General features: G+C 35.2%; 1 protein-coding gene across 1 annotated transcript in view; it reads right to left on the bottom strand.

Moving 5' to 3' along the window:
* LOC119073978 (serine/threonine-protein phosphatase 4 regulatory subunit 1-like) overlaps positions 1-14,691 on the bottom strand; it is a 36,719-nt gene extending 22,028 nt beyond the window's left edge. Inside the window, exons 1-2 of the mRNA XM_037179886.1 lie at positions 14,523-14,691; positions 13,525-13,603 (exon numbers count right to left, since the gene is read on the bottom strand). Of these exons, the coding sequence (XP_037035781.1) occupies positions 13,525-13,603; positions 14,523-14,538 (95 nt within the window). The 5' untranslated portion in view covers positions 14,539-14,691. The remainder of the gene's footprint in view (positions 1-13,524; positions 13,604-14,522) is intronic.
* Between the last annotated feature and the right edge of the window lie 61 nt (positions 14,692-14,752).

Raw genomic sequence — 14,752 nt, 5'->3', positions numbered from 1 at the left:
TTCACAAAATTCTCAAATTGAGATATTTTATGAAAATTTGGTCGGTTATGCAAAGACTTTCTCATCTCTTTCCGGTGAACTCTTCCCGAAAAAGAAGTCACCATTTTATGAGCACAATTACTGTTGCTATACGATTGTCATCTTCGGTAAGCCGGAAGTGAAAACAAAGCTCTTCTACAGAAAATGGTAAATTTAAAATGTCGGATCGGTCCTTTTTGGTGAAGCAATAGGAAAAGGAATCCGTTTCGGCGATTTTACGACACAAAAATGGCTTATGTACGTAAACTATACACATTTTTGTGGTATAACATTATTAGCTGCTACATGTCTGAACTATTACCGCAATTATGAGAATTTTCCGAAAGAAAATGGCACATGAAAAATCATCGAAAAAAAAATTAAAAAATTTCTGCTTCTTTGAGCAACTCAGTCGAGTTGTGAAGAATGAGCTTAAAATAAAATATTTTTCCAACAAAAATGAAAATCTTTGAAAATTTCTACATTGATTATGGCTGATCATTTACATATAAATAGCGGAAAGAAGGAGAAAATGGATTTTCCGACAATTTTAGCGAACTTCTTCGTTCAGGTCACATTATCGTGAACCTATGAGTATTTTCACCTATATACTGTACGTACATATAATATACACATATTCTACTCACACATAAAGCCGGGGTACATTCACACAGCGAAACGCATATACCATTCGATGTTTTTCTTTTTTTTAAATTTTATTTCCCGTCTTCGAGAATCCAACAGAACACATTCATGACTATAGTACATTTCAATGTTAAAGCCATGCGTACGAGACAAGAATAGCGTATAATGTGTGGTATGTGGTATATTTCATTATATTAGGTAAACGCCAGCTATAAACCAACACTCGTTACACATTATTTGTAGTGGTGTTTCGTAAGAATCGTTTATTCACTGAGAGAGAGTGGAATGCGGCGTTCATTCAATATAACATAAGATGAACGTCAAAGCCGAAACACTACCAGATATATACGCTCACAATACTCGAAATTCACCAATCGCAAAGAGAACAAATGAATTCATTTCCACAACCATTCGCCGTATACAATATCATTCAACAATTCACCAGAGTTGTCTTAGCACAAAAATGTGTTTCGGCTAAATTTTTCGAAGACAGGATGTGTAGACCAAGACGAAAATCAACCACTTCAAATTCTTTTTTTTTCTTCTTTTTTTGGTGTCCGACACTATTTTATTTGAAATTCCAATGAATTCGGTATTCGGCGTTATGTGAATCTTCGATGGTAGAATATTTATCTCCACAGTACACATAATATCCGAACAAAGGGAAAAGGCAACGTCAAGAATTAAACAGCTAAATAAACCAAAAAGTAAAAAATTCCTTCGTTTCTTCGTCTTTTTTTTTCTTCTTTTTTGTATTGTAGCACAACAACTCTATATAGTTAGTGCTGTGCATAGGTATAAACATTGAAATGCATAAGAACACACAGCGTTTTCATATAAATAAAGATAGGTCCGATACATGGCATATGTATACTCTACACACGAATATCTGTATTTTACCTCCCATACTTAAAAATGCACAAAACAAAAATGATGCGCCTGCAGAGCAAAAGAAAAATAAAATGAATAACAATTCACTTGGTTTGATACCCAATTTCTTGGAAATCTCTTCCGCGGTCAACATCAAACGCTTGCTGTGTGTTTGCTAGAATGCAGTAAATACATAAGATTTAAAAAAGAAGAAGAAAAAGAAAAATCGATGCACAACAACATTATACCACTCACCGTACACGATTGCAGCATTTAATAAACAATCGTGGCTTTATTGATGGTACCGGATCAAAATAGGTATACAAATTCTGACCTTCATCGGAGCAATAATGGTCTAATTATTGGCGCGTTGTAATTTTACAACCGAAAGGATTTCAGCCAAATTGCATATTTACTATAAATCGTTTGAAAATCATCGAACCCATTGTTGCTCAATTAACATCTAAAGTGTCGACAACAAAACGAATACCAACAGAACGTGAAATGCCTATTTTTTCCTCCGGTCTGTTCACACATTCATAGCCTTATATCTCGCTCGTATACAATGATTGTATTACAATCTATACATAAATATAGTACGAAAACAATATGGCGCTGTTGTCTCAAATATGAGATCCTTCCAGGAACCAGGTTGATTTTATATTTTTATTATGCTTTGTTGTGTTTTCAACAGACATTAATGAGCTCGTTGTGAGAACGGATGGAGAACCGAGTGGATGGCGCTACTCGCTATGTGGAATGGGGTTGACGTATACAAACGCAGTGTCGTACGTCATGTGAAATGGTTGCACACTGCTGCCGAAAGAATTGTGTGTGAAGGGTGCCCGGTAGAATATTCTAATCTCGACGCATCCACATGGTCACGGACAGAAAGTGATTACCTCCGTAGAAAGTGAATATATTTTGGTTGATTACTGCCCAGAAGTACACACAACGATCTGGGATAGTACGTATTCCATGGCTCAATTCGGATTGCGAAGCAGTGCAATTGTCTCTTGGTGTGGCAACATCCGGAAAAGTTGCTGTGTACACGCACACGATATGGGTGCAGTAATACAAGCGGTAAGACAAACATGTGAAAGTGGTTGCATGTGATTGTGCTGTAAATGCAGCACTCTGCAACATTGTGATGCATCCCGATACTGCATTTACATTTGATAGTTTGGCTGATGAACTATTTGTCGCGAACAAGGTCAAAGGTCATTGTCGCGAAGCTGTAGACACAATATGTCACGATGTCTTCAGTTATTTGGATGACGTAAAGAGACATATAATTGCAAAAATGGCTGCAGGCTGCAGCTAATGCAAAAGGCAAAATTCCGAAAGGCAACTTGAACACATTCACCCAGCACGGCAATATGACAGGACAGAAGACAGTGTACATTTTAATGTTAAATTTATTCAAAATGTGTTGGAATCGTTGAATTGGATTGAAAATGATGATGACTATTACAATCAAAATTTGAGATCTTAATATTAAATAACACACCACCCGATGGTGACAATCGGATGTGGAATTTCTTGTGATTTAGTTGTCCAAAATAAGATCAATAGAACTTGTGGTGAACTTGGCTGAAAAACCAGCGAAATAATAAACGAAAAAAACGATTGGGAGGATAATGCTTCACTAAACTAACGCCGACCTGTACGAAACACCTATCAAAAGCCTATCAAAAATGTGAAGCTCTTCATCTCTCTCACTTCATTCTCTTTTCTGCTGAACTTACAGATCGTGAAATGCCTATTTTTCTCCGGTCTGTTCACACATTCATAGCCTAACATCTCGCTTGTATGATGTACAATCTATACATAAATATAGTACGAATACAATATGGCGCTGTTGTCTCAAATATGAGATCCTTCCAGGAACCAGGTTGATTTTATATTTTTATTATGCTTTGTTTGTGTTTTCAAGAGCATGCTGTAGACACATTCTTTGTTGATTTTGTTTTTTAATGCAAAAATGTTAATCATTTCTAGATGTTTCATTCAGCTTACCAAAAAAGGCTACGTTAATGGTTTGGTTATAGGTATATAGAATATTTTATCAAGCTTTTAAAGGCGATTTCAGTTGCAATGTGATGCATTTTTGCTTGAGAAGTGCACATTTATGTCTAAGAAGCAGCATAAAATGCATGAATATTCATATTCAGTGAACGACTAGTCAACTGCTATCGACAACAACGGCAATAGTAAGGGATGAGACCTTAGTTGCGTTCTCTAATTGTATTGTGAAACAAATGAAGTAACAGATTTTGTATATATAGGTGTAGGTACGATGCGGTACTTTTATAAAGATAGGTCGAGGAGACTATTATAATGTCTCAATAATTCTTCCTTAAGGCCCGTCATTGGGAAATGACAGGACAGTTTCCCGAAAATGTATGGAAAATTTTATCACAAAAATTCACCGAAAAGATTCAAAGAAACTCACCCATGATGCTTTCGTGCACCGTCTCGTTATGTCCCCAAGGCATATTTAAACACTAAAACACTTTTTACTCGATGCAAAAACAAAATTTAGTTTTTTGTTTTGTCGCGATAAAACACAGAAAATATTTCGACACAACTGTGACACTCCGCTATTATAAGTACTAGAATGAATGTTTGCTGTGTTCACTTCGGCGGTAAAATATTTCCATTCAAAAAAGTGTCCGACACTTCAACGATGGTAGACATTTATTAAAATTGTAACCTCTCCCACTTCTTTAGTAAGCTAACAAGACTTCGCTGAGTCTAATTATGCCACCTCTTTGAACAAAAATATCGGCCGAGGTCGAATAATTCTCCGCTGAGCTTTGACAAACTTACCGAGTCTTACCGAGAGGCTAAATTTTTAATAAATGCTCTCCCATCGTTGAAAGAATGTCCGCTGAGCTCTCGTAAAGCTTTAAAAAATGGTCGATGAGCATTATTAAATGTATACGCTACCCTTTGTCAACCGTTAGATGATTGTTTTTAAATGTCCGACACTTTTTTGAATGAAAATATTTTACCGCCGAAGTGAACACAGCAAACATTGATTCTAGTACTTATAGTAGCGGAGTGTCACAGTTGTGTCGAAATATTTTCTGTGTTTTTGTCGCGACAAAACAAAAAAAAAAATTTGTTTTTGCATCGAGTAAAAAGTGTTTTAGTGTAAAAATATGCCTTGGCGACCTAAAGGTCGGTGAATTTTTGTGATAAAATTTTACATACATTTTCGGGAAACTGTCCTGTCATTTCCCAATGACGGGCTTAACATAGAGAAGATAAATTGACTATAAAGAAGGCGGTGCTCCCCACATACCCGCTTTTAACTTGGAAAATAACTAACTTTTCCAACCCTAACAGTATAACACCAAAACAATATCCGCAACCATTTCACATGTCATAAAATTCGTTAATTGTTAAAAAGAAGGCGGTAGTCGCATTTCGATTTCATTCAAATTGTGATTTATTGCATTCATTGCAGTGTTGAATTCAATTGTGAGGTTATGTGTTTACCCGTACCGCCTTAAAGGTAAATTCAAAGAATTCAAATTGGAAATATAAATCAATATAATGTCATTGTAAGGTTAGTAGTCCATGTAACACCCAAATTTTTAATTTTATGAACGTCCCGGATTTTTAGCCCCGTACGAAGTACAAAGGGGCTTATAGGATTACGATGCCGTGTGTAATTGGTGGAATTCGAAGCAGACGGTAAGGGCAAAGTGTTTGCCTATGTTCATAGATGACGAATCCGCAATAAAAATTTTGTCTGTCCGTCTGTCCGTCACGTCGATATCTTGAGTAAATCAAATCCGATTTCAAAAATTTTTTTCCCTGAAAGACAGTCGAAATATTGAGGCTAAGTTCGAAGATGGGCATATTCGGGTCGGCCCTTCGTGAGTTAGGGCCACCTAAGTGATTTAAGGTCTTTTGGTGATATTTATGGCAAAATAAACGATGGAAATGTAAATGACACGGCAAATGATAGGTATTGTCAATACCAATCCAGGAAAAAAAAGTTTTTTAAAATCGGGTGAGTGGACCGTGAGTTAGGGACTTAGAAGTGAAAAGCTACTAGGGCCCTATGTGTATTTTACATAGAATTCGAGTAAATTTCATTCGTTTTTCGTAATTTTTGTGTCATTTGGAAGGTAATCAAAGGCCGAATAGAATGTTGTTGAAAAAAAAATTAAATTTGGGTCCTCGGACTAAGGCCGCTTATAGGGCCCTATGTGTATTTTACATAGAATTCGAGTAAATTTCATTCGTTTTTCGTAATTTTTGTGTCATTTGGAAGGTAATCAAAGGCCGAATAGAATGTTGTTGAAAAAAAAATTAAATTTGGGTCCTCGGACTAAGGCCGCTTATAGGGCCCTATGCGTATTTTACATAGAATTCGAGTAAATTTCATCCGTTTTTCGTAATTTTTATTTCATTTGAAAGATAATCGAACACCGAATAGAATGTTGTTGAAAAAAAAAATTGGGTCCTTGGACTAAGCCGCTACTAGGGCCCTATGTGTATTTTATATACAACTCGAGTAAATTTCATTCGTTTTTCGTAATTTTGGTTTCATTTGGAAGGTAATCAAAGGCCGAATAGAATGTAGTTGAAAAAAAAATTGGGTCCTCGGACTAAGGCCGCTACTAGGGCCCTATGTGTATTTTACATATAGCTCGAGCAAATTTCACCAGTTTTTTGTAATTTTTGTTTCATTTGGAAGGTAATCAAAGGCCGAATAGAATGTAGTTGAAAAAAAAAAAAAATTGGATCCTCGGACTGAGGCCGATACTAGGCCCTATGTGTATTTATACTCAATAAATTAAAATTTTAGGGCTATTTGCAATTTTTTTTGAAAGGAACGTCGTACGGGGCTTCGTAATTGCGCCTTGCGCAATTTCTAAGATGTACACATTCCATAATAATTTTACTTTAACTACATTAACCGGCGCAATAGGCTTACGGTCAAAGTAGGGTGACAGACGCACTAGGGTCACGTAAGTAATAGATATACGGGTTTGTACGGGGCTCAGTCGCAGCAAACGCTCCGACTGTTCTGATGGCTCGTTTATTTCTTTTAACATTGTTCCTCTTGCAGACGGCAAGCATATTACCAACAAGGAACAAAATTATCTAATTTGTTTCTTCCCCCGATCTAAGTATTTCAACAACTTAAGGAAAGTCTTTGGGAAAACATATTGTACCAACTGGTACTCTGGGTTCATCAATGGAATCCTTCCTATTAGAAACGTTTTAAATCAGTTTACCAATATTTTCATCAAATTGGTGGCAATGCCATTGGATGGAAATATTGGTAATTCGAATTATTTTTAACGCTCACTCAGAAATAAATACCGCTCGAATATTATCATCCAAAATCTTTTACTTATTGTTTTTTTAGCATAAATTGTTCTATTGTTTTTGCCATTGCAGTCGATTACCGATGACATAGCCGTCTGCAAAAGGTGAAACTGAATGCAAGTGGTAAGATTACGGGAAAATGCAAAGGAAAAGAAGCTTAAGGGAGAATGCATTCCAGCAATGGAGTTTCTGGATTTACTAATGGATTTATTCCTTTTAACTACATTTTGGAATTTTTTATCGTTATTAACTCAATTTCGACCAATATCTGGAAATAACGGTGATTCCATGAATTATATTGGTAAACAACGCAGATAAAACAGATAAAACAACGATCGAATATTACCATCCTTACGCTTAAGTACAAAAGGTACACTTAGCGAAATTTCCTACGTGCTATGCGTATATCATTCGTGCCCCCTGTTAAAAAGTGTGGTAAGCCGGATTGAATATAATACGTGCGAGAAGTATTTCTCTTCCACAAAGATTTAAAAATATGAATTTTATTGAATTCATCTACGGTAGACACCATATTTTAGCAGCTTATAGTAGTTATTATGTATTTTAGCAGCTATTGGTAACAAAAATCTCAAATTAAAAATTGCCAACGATCTTTCTAATGTTGCAGTACAGTATAGTGTTGGTTGACATTTCTTATTGTTGAAGCGTACTTTAAAAGCCATATACGTGTGTGGCGTATAAGTTACGCATAGAACGTTATAAAGTATCGCACATAAATAATTATATGTCGTTTTTTAACATAATTGAATTTAAGTCAACTTGATAGCAAGATAGTTAGATTATCAAAATGCTTATAATCAATTTCAGATAATTCCAACTTAAACAACTTTCTGATATGATTACGAAATAAAACTACTTCACAAAAAATGAAATTATTTTGTCGAGATTTCTCTAATTTACTAAAAAACAATTTTGTAGTTGATCTTCTTCGTGTTAAGAAACATAAATAAATCTGATCCAAATTCAATGTTTAAGACCAACATCCACTATATACGTTAAACATACGTGATGTGCGTTTAATTTCCGTCCCACACGTAAGTTATTCACATTCCACGTACATCACTATAATACGTAGCACATGAATGTTCAAATCTGACAATCGAAATACGTAACTACGTTGTCAACGTGTCCCACGTATAGAAAACATTGTCCATGTATCATATATGTCAATGATGTATATCATACCGTTTCGACGAATTTTACACATACGCGGAGTATTGTCTGAAGTTTCTTTTTCTGGGTGTAGGTAGGACCCCACAACTATTTACCATCTCATGTAGCAGAACTTTTTTTAATAATGTTTCCAAATCAGATTCTGCTGCCGGTCGTAGTATAGAGATGTATTTAATATGAAACTTAACCAAATACCCGGTACTTAACTTAACACTTGGCTTAAATAAGTTTTTCTATTTGAAATTTTTAGCAGAGTGATGTTATGCTGTTTCTGATTGTTAAATTCTAGCGGAACCGTCCGAAAGTTAAACATTTTATCTAAAGCTTTTGAAACAGAATTTTCAAATGGTAAAAGTCTCACTTGATCTTATTCAATTAGTGATGTGATGTATATTAAGCTCAAAAAACTAATTGGAATTGGTAGAAATGCCCAAGTTGGCGACCAGACACCTATACTTATGTTGATGGCAATGCCATCATGGCATGAAATGAGTGTATTGCAAGACATGCCAACAAATTGAACATCTGAAGTCAAAATGTGGCGGCGTACGTAACGTGTGCTCTCTGGCAATAAAATTGATGGTGGCTATCATTATTTATGTGTAAAAAGAGACTTGTTGTACCTTTGAAAAATATATCTGTAATCTGAATCACTTAAGGAGATGTAAAACGAAAATGTATAATACGCATGAGCACGAGGCAAAAACAATTTGGATTGTAAAAGCAAGAACCATCTGCCTACAAAAACCGAACCATTAAAACACTCATTGCATGGAGAGACAGCGAAGAGCAGATGTTCCGGTTGATGTCGAAAGTCCCTTATAATACTTTATGTTGACTGTGTGTTCCCCGATAAAAATTATTCCTCTGTATAGCCGAGAGATCGGTACTGCAATACATACACAACATAAAGGACTATGTTGGAAAAAAAAGGGAGAAGCAAAGTAATATTTTATATATAGAAAAACGTAGAGCCACAACCCGCATTTAGACACCTTTGTAATTCATCTTTTTTCGACAAAAATTTAAGACCATTGCAATATTTGTGAAGGAAGCACAAGCAGCTTGAATCTGTTTTCCCGGTAATTCGGGAAATATGTTTTCTTAGCTGCAAACATGCAGCATGATGAAGAGCGAAAGAGAAATCGAATGTGTTTTGTTGTAGGAAGTCGAGCACATTGGACCGAGTGTAATAATGAATGTGAAAACAAATGAAACAAAATTTCCGGATGTTTTCGAATAGACGCAGACTAATTCTTAATAACAACAAAATTCAAAAATCATTAAATTAATTACCAAGAATGCCCCGTTTTTATATAAATGAACAAACAGGAAAAAAGAAGAAGAAGCAAATCCCCTCCTCTCATTGAAACCGAGTTCCCTCTTAAAATATTCAATAAAATCGAAAATTGTTTCCAATAACACATGAAATTGCTTATTTTCGTTAATGTTAAAATTTGTTTATAGAACACACGTCGAAAATATAAGGCAAGGCATGTGTAATGATCTGCATTATGCGCCATTGGTATCGTTTGTGTTAAATTACAACAAACGAAGATTATACACACATTTTCGAACAGCTGCATAACGTGAACAGCTTATGCTGGAGCATTTAATCAGATTTAGTAAAAGTGAAAAAAACACACACAACAAACATTACAATTGCAGTTGGTGATTTGAAAAGTATAAAAATTTGAGAGAGCAAATCAAAATTTGGTTTTTAGGTAAAAAAAAAATTTGGCACCTCCGTTGATAAAGTTATTTCATTTCCAGTACTTCGGTTTTGATAGATTCAATTTAAAAAAATTTGTTTGATTGTGCGAGGAATTGCAGTCTCTCGTCGTTTAACATTTTCGTAATTTCTTATACCTGATGGGGATATGATCGTATACCATTTTTAGTTGGATGACATGCATCCGTATATTTTTAGATCAGTTTTGGGATCGGGAAAGAAGAATCACTTTTCAACAATAAACGACACATCGGTTAATCTGTTGGTCTCATTTGATTTTTTGGAAATAGAAATTCGTGGAACGAATCGTAAAATATTGAAATTCGAATCCTACTCGATTTTCTAAGAGAATTGAAACAATGTTGCTGCATGCATGGACATGAAATTGTGAAAATATTTCGCATATTCTGGGGTGGCGCGCGGTTTTTGGAAATAACTTCTTTGGACTTTTGTAGACGTCAACGCATTTAAAGCTCGATTAATTAAAAAATGTAAAGAAAAAGACAACAAAGTAGATATGTGCGCCGGTCAGTTTTTGCTAATCGGCTCGGCGTGAAAACAGTGAAAAGGGTTCCAGTGAACCTTACCACTTAAATGTCAGTTTTTGGCCTACACATTTTTTAAATCGATTTTTAACAGTGAAGCCATGATGACCCATTTTTGGCCATCCGGAGAAAAAAGTAGAAGACATCATGATCTACATTCTTCTCCATTAGGACAAAAATGTTCCATAATGGCTTAACGGTTGAAAATCGATTTAAAGAATGTGTAGGCCAAAAATTGACATTTATGTGGTAAGGTGATTGGCTCTACAAGCAAAACGACGAAGACAGATGGTAACGAATCAGCAAATCATTTGCAATGCATCAATTCATCGAAATTTTAAGTATGCGTTGCTATTAATCCTGTCCTAAAGCTTATACAATCGTGTGTCACCCTCGGTTTCATTAGTTGCCGAAAATAAAGAAATCCTCTAAAATCGACAACGAATATTCTAACCTTATACAGAAGACGAGGTTGTAGTCTTAGAGTAGCATTAAGAATCAGTCCAACGTTCGCAATGTTCTTCGTCCCTACCATTATCATATGGGAGGAAAATGGGGTGGGGTCTTTCCACAAATGATTAATCGTTCTAATCGTAGAGTCTACGATTAATTTTGGTATGATTAGTCTACGACGTAGACCAATCATACCAAAATTGGTTGCAGTGACATGAAATATTTGATATATCTACTAGAATGATCCAAGTTTTGAACGGCCACATGTTAGTGAAAAACTCGGGGTAAAATTGTACGAAATTATACAAACTGGTGTCGGCATCACATTTCACCGTACGAAATACAAAAAACGTGGAAGCTCGTGAAAGTTTTTATCCAGAAAATATTTTGAAATGGTCCGTGCGCATTGTATCGCTACTCAAACGTTATTCTCTTAGACAAACGAACCATTATTGACACACTATTCCATTGGTCTTAATGAAACCATGAGGTAAATGCCACTTCTCTTTCGACGTTAACATTACAGACATACAAAAGTTTGGCATCAGGTTCGTCATTTGCAAGCGGACAAACAGGATAAACAACAACACCATCATCATCATCATCATCATCATCACGACAACTTGCTATATATACATTCGATTGATAAAATTATTTCAGAAATTGATAAGTTGGTGGTGCAGTGGTGGTTCCAAATAATAAACAAATTGCTTGCCCTGATTAACTAAGGTAGAAAAAGGTAAACGAAAAGACAAAATTCAGAAAATATCTTGGCTATATACTTGGCCCCATACTTATATATGAAATTTCACATTTATTATTGACTGCTGCTCGGTTATTTGCAAACGAACGTGTGTGATGCTTTAAAAGAAAAAGAACGAAAATCACTTTACGTTATTGAACATGTTATTCAGTAACGTTTAGACCATAGAGACAGATACTGACAGGTATGTATGCATGCTATAGCATGTTGAATAAAAGTTTCTTGAACTTTGGCAAGTATTTAAAACGAATTGAAAGAAAACAAAACAAAAATTTAAAAACTATAACATCTACCGATTGTCTCGTCCAGTTCGGTTTTTTTTTCTCCTCTTGTTGTTGTTGTTTTTGTCTTGTGTTGTGTGCGCATTCCATTCTCTTAAATCTGTCTAGCCAATCGCAATGAATAAAACCGTATTTAGGTGCGCAAAGTGTTTTGTAAACAATTTCCACGACGAGAAATAAAAACGAAACGAATCACAAGGCAGAGAAAGAGCAGAATTTTTACCATTTTGAATCTCGTATATGGACCACCCTATAATCAAAACGAAACTGGAATTCTTCACATAATTATAAAAGAATGCTCGTAGGCCTAAAGCTTTCTCACACTTTTTTTTTTAATACCGATCGTAACAAGTTGCAAGGCATCTTCGATGGTTCTTTGACACCATTTTCTACGAATTCTTACGACCGTGATATCGGAGGAGAAAATGAAGTTTTTTTTTGTACAGGTAAGCTTTGGAAAGCATTAGAACTGGGCTTTACGTAGAACAAGGCGCACGTTTGAAGCACACAACAATCACCGAAATCTAGTACTTCGTATGAGGAATACATTTCTGGTTTCAGGGTTTTCTTCATGAAACATGGAAGCAGCAATTAGTAGCACTATCTTTAGCGAACTACTATCTTGACCACTAGTATGTACACTGAACACAAAACAAGAACAGAACCTTATCGCATGTTTTGTGATCTCATTCTTTCCTAATACACATGCAAATACATGGTCGAAGCAAAGCATTATGGAAGGTTTTACGGTTTCTAGACTACAATCTATCTCATCGTAACAGATATCGTTATCTTCTGATAAAATTTGGCACTCGACTAAAGGAATTTTCGGTGTGTTATAAACGAAAAGAAAACCGACGAGAAAATTGTGCGGTCATTCACCTTCTTCGGTTGGATATTCAAGCAATGAGAGACCGCACAAATGAATAAAATGCTGAATTGCATTCAATCAATAAACAGAAATATTGACGAGTCATCGCTGCATGCGATCCTAATTACTACACATTCGCTCTCAGTCGCTCGCTAAATAAAAAAAAAGAATTTAAGAAACAGAGCAGATTTTTCAATGATGTTTGCACAATAAAAGTAAACATCTCGACACCGTTAGGCTTATCACATTTGTACATCAAATACGTTGCGGAGATATGAAAATTTGTAAGTTACATGGGCATATGTGACAGTGGCGGAAAAGCGAGTTATACAAAAATGAGAGCTTTGTTAGTGTGTGTGTGAAGTATGAAGTAAGCTTTATATCGCAGTCTAAAGTCTGGCGGTCTAATTGACCCCAAAAAATATTACGATTGTTGTAACATGCATTGGGCGGGAAGTAATTAAGTGATTTCACCCTTCCCGTTAGTTGATTGAAGCTTTTTTAGAAGAAAAATGATCAACCCAGAACTGACTCTAAAAGCTCAACGATTATTGTAGCATTTCTACCAATTAAATGTCCGTTGTCTTTGTTTAAAATAAATAAAATGAGCAAAACTAAACATACAATTTAGTAAACGATTATTCAAATGATGAATACAAAGGCGTGGCCTTCAAACGAATCGTTGCTGAGTAAAAAAAAAAAAAAAAAAATTAGCGGCCCTATACAACCAGCTTAACGTTTTCGCTTTGTTTGAACTCTTCTCCAAAAAAATAAAAATAAAAAATATTTCTACTAACCTGATTGTGGGATCCGCAGAAGTGGATACCTGCATCAAACATTCGGATATGTTCGGCTGTGCAAGAAGGCTGTCCAATTCTAAAACATAGTAGAAAAGATGTGATACAAAAGGATAAAAAAGTGGACGCAATTAAAAACGAACAATGAACAAATTCTAGGCGCTGATCTTTAGGTTGGTGCACGGAAGGAATTGGCTCTTGTTTAAATAAACGTTTGAAAACACACACACAAAAAACCTTTTGTTTCCTCATTCTCGGCTTCATTTTTATTACGCGTTTCTATTTATTGTAACATTATGGTTTCCTTAAAAGAAAATCGTAACTGTAAACAGCTAGAACGTAAAACATATCTGCCATCCATTGTACACCATAAAGGAACAATAAAGACAATTTCATAGCAACGCAAAATAAACGAAATCTAATCCCACCGAATTATTATGTATTGTACAATCACACAAAACATTCGTCATTATTTCACATCGGGCTGATAATGAATTTTGGTGGAAGCCATTAGTTTGTTGATTTGTGAAGGAGACAAAAAAACATTTGAATAAAAAACAAATTATAAAAAACCGAATGTCCATTTGGAAATTAATTTGAATAAAGACTTTGAACGACAAATGATAGGCCACAAATATGATAAAACTTAACACAGATTTTCAGCCGTGAACTTGAAGAACAAACGAAAGAGCGTAAATGCGTAAATTTTGATCAAGGGTGGAACAAAACATTCAAACATATCATTTGGCGATGTGAATTAAATCGATACAAAGCTGGTGAACCATTTAACTTTATCGTTACAAGCTAGGCGTTAAGTAGCCTTTAATTTTGGTCAATAGGAAATTTTTATTTGTTTAACTTTCATTTAACGCAAAGATGCAGAAAAAAAAGTTACCAACACGATGACCTAACCAAACTTTAAAAAAAAGGCTTACAAAATTGTGCAATTTGAGCATGAAACACTTAAATCAATCGCTCGAAATACAATTGGTACATACCTTCCACCGAGGTCATATTGCGGTATTGCAATCAGCTTAAACTAAAAAAAACCTCTATTGAACTACGATTTAAATTAGGATTTTTAATTTGGATCTACAATTTTTGCGATTTGTGCAATCTCCAATTTACGAAAAAAAATCACAGACCGAGATCCATCAAAATGCTGAATGTCAAATGTGCCATCTATCGGATCGATTCGTACTTACTGTAAAATTCATATTTTTGGACA

This window comes from Bradysia coprophila, unplaced genomic scaffold (genome assembly GCF_014529535.1).
Source record: "Bradysia coprophila strain Holo2 unplaced genomic scaffold, BU_Bcop_v1 contig_138, whole genome shotgun sequence".
Lineage (NCBI taxonomy): Eukaryota > Metazoa > Arthropoda > Insecta > Diptera > Sciaridae > Bradysia > Bradysia coprophila.
Note: the sequence above shows the minus strand (reverse complement) of the source record. Positions and strands in the feature narration are given on the sequence as shown.